Source organism: Podarcis gaigeae, assembly GCF_964106915.1.
Source record: "Podarcis gaigeae genome assembly, chromosome: 9".
Lineage (NCBI taxonomy): Eukaryota > Metazoa > Chordata > Lepidosauria > Squamata > Lacertidae > Podarcis > Podarcis gaigeae.
Window position 1 is genome coordinate 51,561,407 of NC_139685.1, and position 12,561 is coordinate 51,573,967.

Below are 12,561 nucleotides of genomic sequence, written 5' to 3' on the forward strand. Positions count from 1 at the left end.
AAATCCCTATGTGTGTCTTCTAGGTGAACCTGAGCCACTTGAACAGCAGAAACAACAGATTCTCAATGAAGAAGGTACAGAGCTGTTCTCCTACAGAGGAAATGATGTTGAGTATTTTGTGTCCTCCAGTTCACCTTCCGGGTTGTACCAGCTGGAACTCCTGTCAACAGAGAAAGACACGCACTTTAAAGTGTATGCCACAACAACTCCAGAATCAGATCAACCATATCCTGAACTACCTTACGACCCAAGAGTTGATGTCACTTCTCTTGGCCGCACAACTGTCACTTTGGCATGGAAACCAAGCCCTACAGCTTCGTTACTGAAACAACCTATGCAATATTGTGTAGTCATTAATAAAGAGCACAATTTCAAAAGCCTCTGTGCTGTTGAAGCTAAGCAGAGTGCTGATGATGCCTTTATGAGAGCTCCCAAACCTGGTCTGGACTTCAGCCCCTTTGACTTTGCCCATTTTGGGTTTTCATCCAACAGTAATTCTGGGAAAGAGCGCAGCTTCTTAAAGTCATCATCAAAGTTTGGGCGACAAGTCTATTCAAAGCCTAGAGTTGACCTTGAAAAGATATGCATTGGGAACAAGAACATCTTTACTGTGTCTGACCTGAAACCTGATACACAGTACTACTTTGACATATTTGCCGTGAATGTCAACACCAATATGAGTACTGCCTATGTTGGCACTTTCGAAAGAACCAAAGAAGAGGCTAAGCAGAAAACAGTTGATCTCAAAGATGGGAAAGTTACAGACGTGTTTGTCAAGAGAAAAGGCTCTAAATTTTTGCGGTTTGCTCCTGTTTCATCACACCAAAAGGTTACATTTTTTGTCCATTCATGCCTCGATGCTGTACAGATCCAAGTCAGAAGAGATGGTAAACTTCTGTTGTCTCAAAATGTTGAAGGCGTCCGTCAGTTCCAACTTAGAGGAAAGCCAAAAGCTAAATACCTCATTCGACTGAAAGGAAATAAAAGAGGTGCTTCCATGCTGAAGATTTTGGCTACTACAAGGCCTAATAAACAGTCATTTCCATCTCTTCCTGAGGACACACGAATTAAAGCCTTTGATAAACTTCGCACGTGTTCTTCAGTCACAGTTGCATGGCTAGGTACACAGGAAAGGAACAAATTTTGCATATACAGAAAGGAAGTGGATGACAACTATAATGAGGAACAAAAGAAAAGAGAACAAAATCAGTGCCTGGGGCCAGACTTGAGGAAGAAATCAGAAAAAGTCCTCTGTAAATATTTCCACAGCCAAAACTTACAAAAAGCAGTTACCACAGAGACAATTAAAGGTCTACAGCCTGGCAAATCCTACCTTCTGGATGTTTATGTCATAGGACATGGAGGGCACTCCGTCAAGTATCAAAGTAAAATTGTGAAAACAAGGAAATTCTGTTAGTGGCACTTCTCATGTTGAAATCAGCAGAACATTAAGCATATGGACTGACTACTTACACAGCAGAGGAGTTGTGAACTGTATTGGTACTATATAGAGAAGATATTAACATCTATATTTATGTTTACAAGAGCAGATGAAGGGACTGAGGCTGGTGCTCTTTGTTGGTATCGGACAGTTGCATTATCATGCGTCTGGTGGTCCAAGTTCAGCGCTCAGTAGATAATGAAAGTAGCAGGAAATATTGAAGGAACTGCCTTTTTCGCTTCCATATTGCATGAAGTGCTTCTAAATTATTTTATTACTTCAAAGGCTAAGAAAAGTCATTCAGTTACCTTATTCTTATGCACAGACACAGAAACAAAACTCCCACACAACCTCTATCTCTTAGTAGGCTATAGGGTCATGTAAATTATTTTATAAAGTCTTGTTTGAAATGTCTATGTTTCCATGATTGTAAACTATTAAAATATCTTCCCCCTCTTAAAACACAGATCTAAACTAAGTATTAACTGGACTACGCAGAAGTCAATTTTATTGCTAATGTAAATTCCTATCTCGTAAATTTTAAATGTTTAAATACTGTATGTATTTCATGTACAAAATTGTCAGACATTATATACCTGTACATAAAATTTAAATATTAGATTATATGTTCCTTCTCATCCATTCCAATGCATTTTGAGCATCATTAATTAATAAATTTGTAAAACTTTTATATCTGAAAATCTATTTCAGCTACTAGCATCCTGAAAATGGAAGCTTTTACAAATGGAGGCTTTTACAAATAATAGGATCAATCATTTGTATAAGTATTAGGAGTAAAATAATCTAGTAATGCTTAAAGTGTTTGGGGTTGGTAGATTCATTTCTTCTTTAACTTATAACAATAACACAACAACTACTTGCCCTTATACACTGGGCAAAATCCAGAGTATATAATCAACTCAATTTTGATTGAACACAATTCAATTTATGTCTTTTTATTTTCAATTTTGGATTGTACCTAGTAGCTTATACTCTGAAGGTCAATTTGTTGATGCAATACACAAGTGAAGGTTAGGCAAAACTGCATTTTATAACTGTTTTATTTTTTGCATTTCCACAGAAATCAGTTTGATTAAAATTAACATGTTTGTGGAACATAACCCTTTTTGTTTTCATTTATTTTTCTAAAAAATAGTTCCAACATCTGCTTTTTGAAACATTTTAGAATAAATGGCTTAGAATTAAGTCTCATTGGGACTTACTCCCAGGTAAGTGAGTATAGGATTGCAGAGTGAAACCTAGGAGCATTTACATGGCAGAAAAATTGTCTGGATTCAATAAGTTGCACTTCTGAGTATTTTGTGTGTGTTTTGTAAATTAGACAACTTTACCTTAATTCAAACTTTTGTGATTCAAATACCTTAAATGTAATAGAGTTTTGAGCTATTATGTGTTATATATTTCTTAGTAATGAAATATTTAAGTTAAAATTAGATACAAATTTGGGGGCTGTAACCCTTCAAGTGTTTACTTGTGAATTAGATTTCAGTCATACCAATTACAATTTCATAATTAACTTGAGCTTGATGTGCCAAGCTTTTAAATCCCATTTATTTCAGTGAGACAATTAAGCTCACCTTATATATTATTTTGCATTGGTTTAAATGCACTTCACTGTGGCTGAAATATGCAATTTTTTATCGACATTTAACAAGAATTATGATTTGGGTCCAGGAGCGTTTAGTGTGAGGATTTTATTAATTATTGTGGGGTTCAAAAAGTAGTTCTGGAAAGAAGAGCAGGTACAAGTTCATAAAGTCAAGAAAAATATCAAAGCAACTTGAACACATCCCCATATACCAAATTGCAAAAAGCAAAATCTTTGTAAACCATTCTAAGGGTCCCTCCCCGCACCCACCCACCCACAATCAAGCAGTGTATAAATTATATGAAATAAATAAATTTAGAAATCTTGACTAAGGTGAGCAGCTACCATTTTTCTAATAGTTAATGTCCTTTCTAAACTTAAGTAAAGGTGCAATTTTTGAACCGTCCTGAGATCTGCGGATGAAAGGTGTTATACAAATTAAATAAATCAATAAATAAATACTTTATAGTCACTGGGAACCATAAACCTTGTCTAGCTAGGTTGTGTCAAGCCATTACAAGTGGTCTTCAGTCATCTGAAACTGTACATCTCAAAAGTGTAGTAGGCATGAAGTTTTTTCCTTGCTGGCCTCCTTCTTATAACTTAGATTCCAGCTGCAGTTATGAATTGCTGGGAAGGGAGGATATATTGGTTTTCAGAATCAGCCCTTGCTGCCAAAGTAGCAAGCACTTCACTTTATCACGTTGATATCATATCTGATTGCTGTGGTTATCATGTGTGACATCTGGTGTAAATACTAGAATCATGTAAATGGAATTCCAGTCCCTTGAAGTCTGTGGCAAATTTCCCATTAACTTTAATAGCGCCAAAGTCTTACCCATGGATTTCATCACTGGGAATGAGCTCAGTATCTGAACATGCTCCAGTTCGTCTTCGGGAATGAGTTCAGTGTTCGAACATACACATTTCAGCCAGGATGTGACATACTCTTTCTATAAAGCTTATAATGGTCAATAGGGCACTTTTCAAATAAAAGGGAAATGACTGTGACGTTTAAACAGTTTTTATTAAGCAATCTTGCTGTTGAGGGTTTCAAGGCACTACGATTTTGTTGGGAGGATGGTTTCACATGGCGTACAACATGAGTTGCATGTAAAGTCTGCTGTGGGGTTCGGACTGGTGTGGTTAAAATGAATCAGTTTCTACAACCCACAGCCCATAAGGCAGGAACAGGTCGGTTTCACATTTGGTTACCTTGGACTTGACAAACACACATAATCAAATGATGGAATTCCCTACCACAAGATGCAATGATAGCCACAAACTTAGATGAATCAGACCAATTCAGAAGTCACAGTGGTTTCCATTGACAAATATAGGTCTACACCGTTAGTTCCTGTCTGTTAGTTGCTTGAGCCTGTTCCTCAGGTACAGTATGGTTCAGCCAATGTCCTCTCCACCACTCCACCTTGTTCACGGCTTAGTGCCCATGTCTTGGTGGTGTTATGACTAATGGAGGGGCCTACATGCACCTATTCATATGCACATTCCAGCTTCCAAGGCATGAGTGAAAAGCATTGCCCTCCCCAGCTAATATCAATTGCTGCAAATGAAATGAAACCAGTAGCAATTACTGCAAATGAAAAGAATAGAGACTATGAGCAGCTTCAGTTGGCAAGGTTGGTACAGTGCAAACAACCTGGCAGAACCAACGCAGTGGTCCGCATTAACCTTGCCACCTCCCCGTAAGCAGCAGTGACATGACCAACTTAAGTTCAGGTGAGTGCCAGAACACCCAACCTTGCATCTGCTATTGCCAAAACACTGAGGGCACTGGGTTGAGAAAAGCTTATCTGCAGCCTTACATTTTCAAGTTTTATGTGCATAAGAGAAAATGGCCCATGAATTAGCAAAGCATAAGGATGGTTATGAAAGCAGTTTTGATCATATATAGATTAATAATGGCATCATTACTTCATTTGTTGTAGTTCAAAAATCATTACCATAGATCAATAGATTGTTTCCCCCATAGCAAATATTTGTACTGAATCCAGCACATGTGATGGGAGATCCTCCAAGTTTTCTCTGAGTTTCCTTTTAGTATATAACTTGGCAGAACTTCTAATATTTATAGCTGACCATAGCACAGTAGTGCAAATGTCTGCTTTTTCTTCATATCTGTAGTTATTTAGTGATGAGATAGTGTGAAGGTTGGACAATTGACCAAGAATCATTAACGCTTGGCTCTGATGAAACTAGCAGTGGTGAAGTATGCACCTTTTTGGAAATAAAAAGGGTCTTTCAAGGCAGTTCCCTTTTGTGTGCATATTTAGGTTGCTATTGTGTGTGTGTGTGTGTGTGTGTGTGTGTGTGTCTAATTGAACTCAATAGGATATATGTCTGAGCAGACATGCATGGGGTCGCACTCAATCTCATTTATGTTGCAAGCTTCGCCTGAGGTTGCCTCCAGACTCACTATTTCGTGGGACGGGCTCAAGTGCATACCAGAAATTTAGGTTTGCACAAAGTCAGTTGAAGTGTTTTGTTGTCCTAGCACAAGAAATCCACTTTAAAAAAATGTAGAATTTTTGCAGCTTAGAAAGTGACAGGGAAATGCATTTAAAAGTGTGGGATAAGCAAATGATGAATAGAAGACTTATATACATCCCACAACCCAAGCAAGATGAATGCTAATTGTCTCCCAGCCTCCCAGCAAACAAATCAGAATGAATGCTCAATAAAGACTGGACATAGTCTATTGTGTAAGCTTTGTGTAAGCAAATCCAGATACTGTAAATGCTGAATGAACAGGTTGCCTGGACAAGTCCTTAAGAGTTCATTTCATTTAATCCTCACAGTACTCTTATTAAGTATGTTAAGCTGATAAAGAATTACTGGCCCAAACTTACATGGTAAACTTCATGGTTAAACAAAAATCTGGACCCACTTCCTTGATCTACACCCAACACTTTAGCCTCAATATCATGGTAGCTTTAATTTGTTAAGGGAGAACAAAGTAATAATCTTAATCCAGTTTCTACTGTTGAGCAATCACTGATTTTCCAGCACAATATTTCATTTCTGGGGAAATCTGTCAATTAATATTTTATTTGTTAAAATGAAAAGCAATCATTTAAGGGGGGGACTATTAATATGGAAAAATGAAATTCAAGTGTGATTCACTACCCTATTTGAAGATGTATAGTTCAAATTAAGTTGTAAATCAAATATATTACAATCATTCTTAACATACTAATGCAACCGATCACCCATTAACTTATCTGTCCCCATTTTTTTAGTTGCTGTATTGTAAGTAACATCTCCATGAACATCAATCAATAAGTAATCCTGTCACAATGAGTCGTCACAGAAAAAACTGTAAGCAATTCCATAATTAATATATCTTATGCATCCTTATACAGTGAGCATCACAAACAGCAGGAGTCAATCTATTTCATCTGTGTATAATTCATCACTATTTAATAAGAGTAATCCCAAACAGCACTTCTTTTACATCAAAATATGTTGATAGCAACATTTGGCAATGAAAGTATGCGTTTTTGCCAAGGTCCTCCCTAAAACAATGCAATTTCTCTACCAAATAATGTTACCAAGAATTCAGATGTTATTATCAAGCGTGTTGTGACTGCGTAAATGTGCAGGACATGGCTAAGTGTCAAATCCCAGTAGGTATTGTGTGCCCTTAAGATAATGCTCTTCAGGTCCCCCTCTCCAAGTATCTCCACCTCCTTCTCCTCACTGTTGCTGCTCTCCATTCACTTGCCCTGCTGTTTGGTGCCCAATATGCAGGTCCACCCAGAAGGCGAGGGAAAGGTGACTAGAGACTGCTGCTTCTGCTTCTCCTCCTGCCACTGCTTACTCACTTGGAGGGGGAAAGTTAGCAAGAGTGAGACCCATAAGGAGGTGGAGCAGTATCAGGGGATGTTGGCATTGTCAATGGGCCCACTGCTTGGCCTGTGGCAATAGTGGGAGGACATTTGTGGGGCTTGCAGGGGAGTCACAAAAGATCTGTGAGTCACAATTTGCTCATATTTCATCTAGGAATTCAATTCCAATAGAGAGTTTTATATAAGAACATTGAAAGCTTTCGGAATTGTGTATGAGTATATTTTACTCATCATATTCAGATGCACGGCTTTTAACAACAGCAGCAGATCTCTGTGAAAGTTACATTGCATTTTCTAAGAATGCGCTGAATTCTTAAATATTATTTCTAGTCATCATTTGGTGACCAAAACAACCACTGAACACCATTTGTCTTCTCAATTTCCTCCTCCTTCCAAGTTTTACAGTGGAAGCATTCTTGGAGGTCACAGTTAAAATGCATACAGAAATTCCCGGGGCTTGCAAAGAAAATATTTGATAAGCCTTGGGGTGCTGCTGTTTACAGAAGGTTCATCTACCACTATGGAAAGTTAGGAAGGACAAGAGTACCTCTGAGGGATTAACTTCTTTTATAACTTCTTCAATTTCACAATGTTTGCTATTGCTTCAAATATTGTTTCTAGGCTTTGGTTAATATTGAAATAGGGCTGGGGAATGTGAAATCTCTTTGCGGTTTGCATGCCATTTGAGCAATTTGACTAGAATTCCAATACCTTTGTTTAAAAGGAATATGATTCCTGAGTATAAAATGAAATCCCAAGTCCCAAGCAGGGATGGATGAATTTGTCAATTCCTGTTTCTTTCAGTTTTCTCATTTTTCCAATCTTATTCAGTTGGGTATATAAAAGGTGAAACAATACTTGAGTACCTTTAACTTCATCTTGCAGTACCTTTAACTTCAACAGCAGCCAGTGCAAGTGATGCCCCAATTCTGCCCCATTGAGCAGTCAAGCCACTACATTTTACACTTGCTGCATCTCCTGGACCTTTCAAGGCATAAGAACAGCAGCAGCAAAAGAGTAGAGGTCAATGTCAGGGATGGTTTCCCCAAGATAACTGGTCATCTAAGCAAGCTATTGAGCTTGGGGTTATTTTACATCATTTGAATGCATGCATACAGAACCAAAGTTTGTCAGCATTTGAACATAAGAAAAAATAGATAGAAAGTGCTTAGATTATTATTTTTTTAAAGTTTGTTTCTATAACATTTCATTCTGTTTACTTGTTCTCTCTAGCTATTGTTTCATTCTGTGCTTTAGTATGCAAACAACACCATCAACCAATTTTGGCTATGTATTTTAATTCTAGTGATTCTTACTATTTTCCCTCCTATTCCTACAATTCCTCCCCCTCCCCAAGTATTCCAATGTTTATTATTGTTTTTGCGAAAAGCCTTTCATTACTCTTCTTTGGCTACAACACAGATTTTACAGGACATTTAATAGCTTGGGACAAAAGCAAATGTCTGCTTCAGTTAACAAGTGGGACAACTTGGAAACTATTCAGCTTCCTCCACAAAGCAGTCTTTAAAGTGGTTTATAAACATCCAGTGTCAGTCCAGCTTGTGTTGCAAATTCATGCTTTGCATGAAATAATAAAATATTTTGGTCCCAGATTGTCATTCCACATTTCAAGTATGCATCATCTATCCACGGTTATGTGTATGGCTGCATTTAGCCCAGAGTTGCGCAAGCAACTTGTATTGACGTCCTTTTGACGTCCAGGATTTGAGAAAAAAATCATTGCTTTTTATAAAACTCCAATAATGTCAAACAAATTCTGAAGACTTGACTTTAATGCATCTGGTGCAAAGGACTGATAGTCATACAAAGAACCTGAATAAGAGAAATAGATGGATTCAAGAAACTGTGTAAGTCCATGAAGCACTTTTGCAATCTGCTTAAGGATTCACCAATGGAAAAAGACAGAGGAGGAAAGAGATAACCAAACTTTGTGGGACTTTATAGAGAACCATAAGCCACTTACGTGCTGCAAGAAAGGAAGTGGAATTCTAGCATGCATTAGAGCTACAGCGTGTGTTAATCAGCTATGGGACTGCCACTAAATATATTGGCTCATTGATATAAAGTAATGAACAATTCCCCCCCAATATCCCTAATGGCTATAATCGCCACTCATGAAGGACAGGGCTTCCCTTCGACTGGACAGAGCAGGCTTTTCCTTGAGGCAAAGTGAGATGACACTGCCCAGCTGGACTGCCAAATGCTGGGGGGGGGGGTTAACAGCTGACACCCCCTGACTGCTCTTCCTTAGGTCCCCTGATCATTTCCCTCTGTTGGAAGGTGCAGCTATGTAAGCCACATGGCATTACTGGCCTTATTATTATTATTATTATTATTATTATTATTATTAATCCCAGCCATTTTGGGTGTTTTACAGCATATCTAAAAACATAATAGAAACATCAAGTGTTAAAAACCTCCTGATACAGAGCTGCCTTCAGATGTCTTCTAAAAGTTGTATCTAAAAGTTTATCTCCTTGACATCTGAAGGGAGAGTATTCCACAGGGAGGGCGCCACTACCAAAAATACCCTCTGCCTGGTTCCCTGTAACTTTGCTTCTCACAGCGAGAAAACCAGCAAAAGACCCTCAGAGAAGGACCTCGGTGTCCTGGCTGAGCAACGGGGGTGGAGACGCTCCTTCAGGTATACTGGGCCAAGGCCACAAACCAACTTGCTGCCTTAGGTATAAGAGAAGGCTATTGCATCCAGTGATGGAGGAACTCTCTCCGGCACCTGGGGCGGGATGCCGAGGGGGTGGGGTTAACCACCCTGTGACAAGGTGCGGCATCCTGTATGGAGTGCGCATGTGCGGCAGCCCGTACGGTCCCATGCGAGAGGCAGCCCGTACGGTTGCCATGCAAGCGGCGCCCATACTGACTGCACAGCTGAGGGGAGGCAGGGGCCATCTTGTCACACACACCCCAGAGTGGCAGCCGGGGTGGCCTGCCCACTCCACCCCCCACTTCGTACACCCCTGTTTGCATCACCAGTGTTGAATAAAATTAGCTTCTATTCATGGAATAGAAGTTAGCTTCTATTCATGGAAGTTAGCTTCTATTCATGGAATAGGAATGGCCGCCCTCCTTTGCCTCAGGCCGCAAAATGTCTTGGACAGGCCCTGGGACAGAGCAAGGCAACCACCCCGGGTGGCCCACCAAACTCTTTTGGAAAAGGGGTCCGCCCCTGTTCAAGGTCCTACTCCTAATAGATCGAGTGGCCAAGCTCAACAGTCAGATGACCTTGTAAATCCCACTCAGCCTTTACGAGAGGTTTTTCATCAGAGGAAGATAACTGATTTCTTTATTGGCTCCCCTCTTCCCATATTAAAGTTGAGCCAATTTTCCGAATGACAGTCAATTGGAGGTACGGGGAAACCCCAGCCTTCAATATTAAGTTGGAACATTGCTGGATGGAAAAGTAAAAAATTAGATCCAGAATTCCAAAAATATATTAATTCCTTTCTTATTATACTATTACAAGAAACTTGGGTGGAGGAGGAAATTGAGTTAAATGGCTTTGAGTTTATATGTCTGCCTGCTAGCCCGTCAACGAATGGTGGCCGCCCTAAAGGTGGCCTTACAATTGGTATCTCCCTTAAACTTCGGGCTAAACTTTCACTAGTGCATGCATTTCCGCCTTATGCTATTACCGGACTGTTCTCTGGTGGAAACTTCTCTTTATTGGTTACAAATGTCTATTTCCCTCCGGGAGGGTTAGCAGCAGATCTTACTTCTAGATGGGAATCCCTAGAGGATTTTTTACTTTCTTGCTATCTTAAATATCCCAATGTCCCCTCCATTACTGGAGGCGATTTTAACGCTTGGATAGCCTCAAATTGGGAGGCTCTTAAAAAGTCTAAGTGGTGGATTGACCCTGGCGCTCAAACTTACGATCTAGCATACACCCCCACTAGAATATCAAAGGATGTAAAAGTCAACAAGGCGGGAGTGATGCTTTATCAGATGACTCTACACCTTAATTTAATAATATTAAATGGCAGGTGTCCTCCAGACATACCAGGAGAGTTCACCCACCTGGGGTTAAAATCCAACAGTGTTCTCGACTATGTTTTGGTTTCCCGGGATCTATTTTTGAATGCCACCTCCTTTAAAATTGATAATGCCCAATTTAGTGACCATCTTCCCCTGACAACCAAGTTATGTGTTGACTGGCAGTTGCTCGACCGCTCCCACCCAATCCCGGTGACTGTGGAGTTGTCCACTAAAGTAAAGGGGACTAGATGGTCCCCTGCCCTTGCTCATAGATATATGGATTTTATCAGAGAAAAGTTTTCTGGTGATCAACCGGACGTAGGAATAGTCCCACCTGATCCTATTATCTGTTTGAACTTTTTTTCTTGCCTGATAGAAGTTTTAACTCGCTTTTTTACTTCTCCTATCTATGGAGTTAAAAACGACTATTTTAAATTTGGTACCCCTTGGTTCAACTCTGCTTGCAAACAAGCCAGACTCCATCTTCATACAATATACAATGACTATAAACTTTCTGGCGCCCATACTGACTGCACAGCTGAGGGGAGGCAGGGGCCATCTTGTCACACACATCCCAGAGTGGCAGCCGGGGTGGCCTGCCCACTCCACCCCCCACTTCATACACCCCTGTTTGCATCACCAGTGTTGAATAAAATTCAACTGCTAGTTGTGTGAGTTAGCTTCTATTCATGGAATAGGAATGGCCGCCCTCCTTTGCCTCAGGCCGTAAAATGTCTTGGACAGGCCCTGGGACAGAGCAAGGCAACCTCCTCAGGCATCTGATTGTATCACAAGAATAGAGCAAATTGCTAACTATTTGATTTATGATTAGTGTATTTTTATCTGCAGGGGAAGGGGAAGGGGAAGGGGAAGAGGTGCTTGGAAGTTTTTCTGCCCTAAGTGCCAAAATAACTTGACAGGCTTTGATAACTGGGCACCTTGAGATGAGGAAAGGGAGGAACAATGTTCTGCTACTCCTGAGGCAGCAAAATTATTTTGGGTTAGCCTTGGTGTGGGAGGGATACATTCCTATTTCTTCTGCTATTGCTATTCATTCACATGAGTGCTCTTTTCCTTTCCATGACAAAAAATAATAAATAGATATGGGAAAGATTTATACCTATGGCTATTTGGGAATTAAGACGCTGTTATTATAAGCCACACCTCTTTCTCCTTTGGGTCATATATTATGTGTTGTAGGCCAATGGGTGTGTCATTCAGCCTCTCTCCGCACCCCTTCTTGTGAAACAAAATGACTGGATTTCACTTTTCTTCTGCTTTTTAGAAGCTTGTTATGGGCAATTGAGAAAACAATAGAATAAACACAAATACCATCTGTTTCCAGCCTCCCTCAACTGCATTGTAATGAGTCTGGGGAGATGTTATTTCTGGGTCTTAAACATTCAGTCATGCTTCCTTTAAGGAGTCGCTACTTAGCAGGGCATTAAGTTATGCAATTGAGTTCAAATCCCCAAGCTTGAATGTTCAAGAACCATACATTGTATTTCTAAAAATGGTAAGAGTCACTTAAAGATGGATGTTAGAAAACAATCCCATTTAATTAATTTTTTTAATGGAGATTTTCTTACTGCATCTAAGTAATGTTTGAAATACCTCTCAATGGCAGA

The 12,561-nt window shown here is 39.7% G+C and overlaps 1 protein-coding gene across 2 annotated transcripts in view; it reads left to right on the forward strand.

Annotated features, from left to right (window-relative positions):
• The window catches only part of NDNF (neuron derived neurotrophic factor), a 33,261-nt gene extending 30,699 nt beyond the window's left edge, over positions 1–2,562 (forward strand). For both annotated transcript variants that reach the window (XM_083755733.1, XM_083755732.1), the window contains exon 4: positions 24–2,562. In XM_083755733.1, the coding sequence (XP_083611859.1) occupies positions 24–1,417 (1,394 nt within the window). In that variant the 3' untranslated portion in view covers positions 1,418–2,562. The remainder of the gene's footprint in view (positions 1–23) is intronic.
• Positions 2,563–12,561: the final 9,999 nt, after the last annotated feature.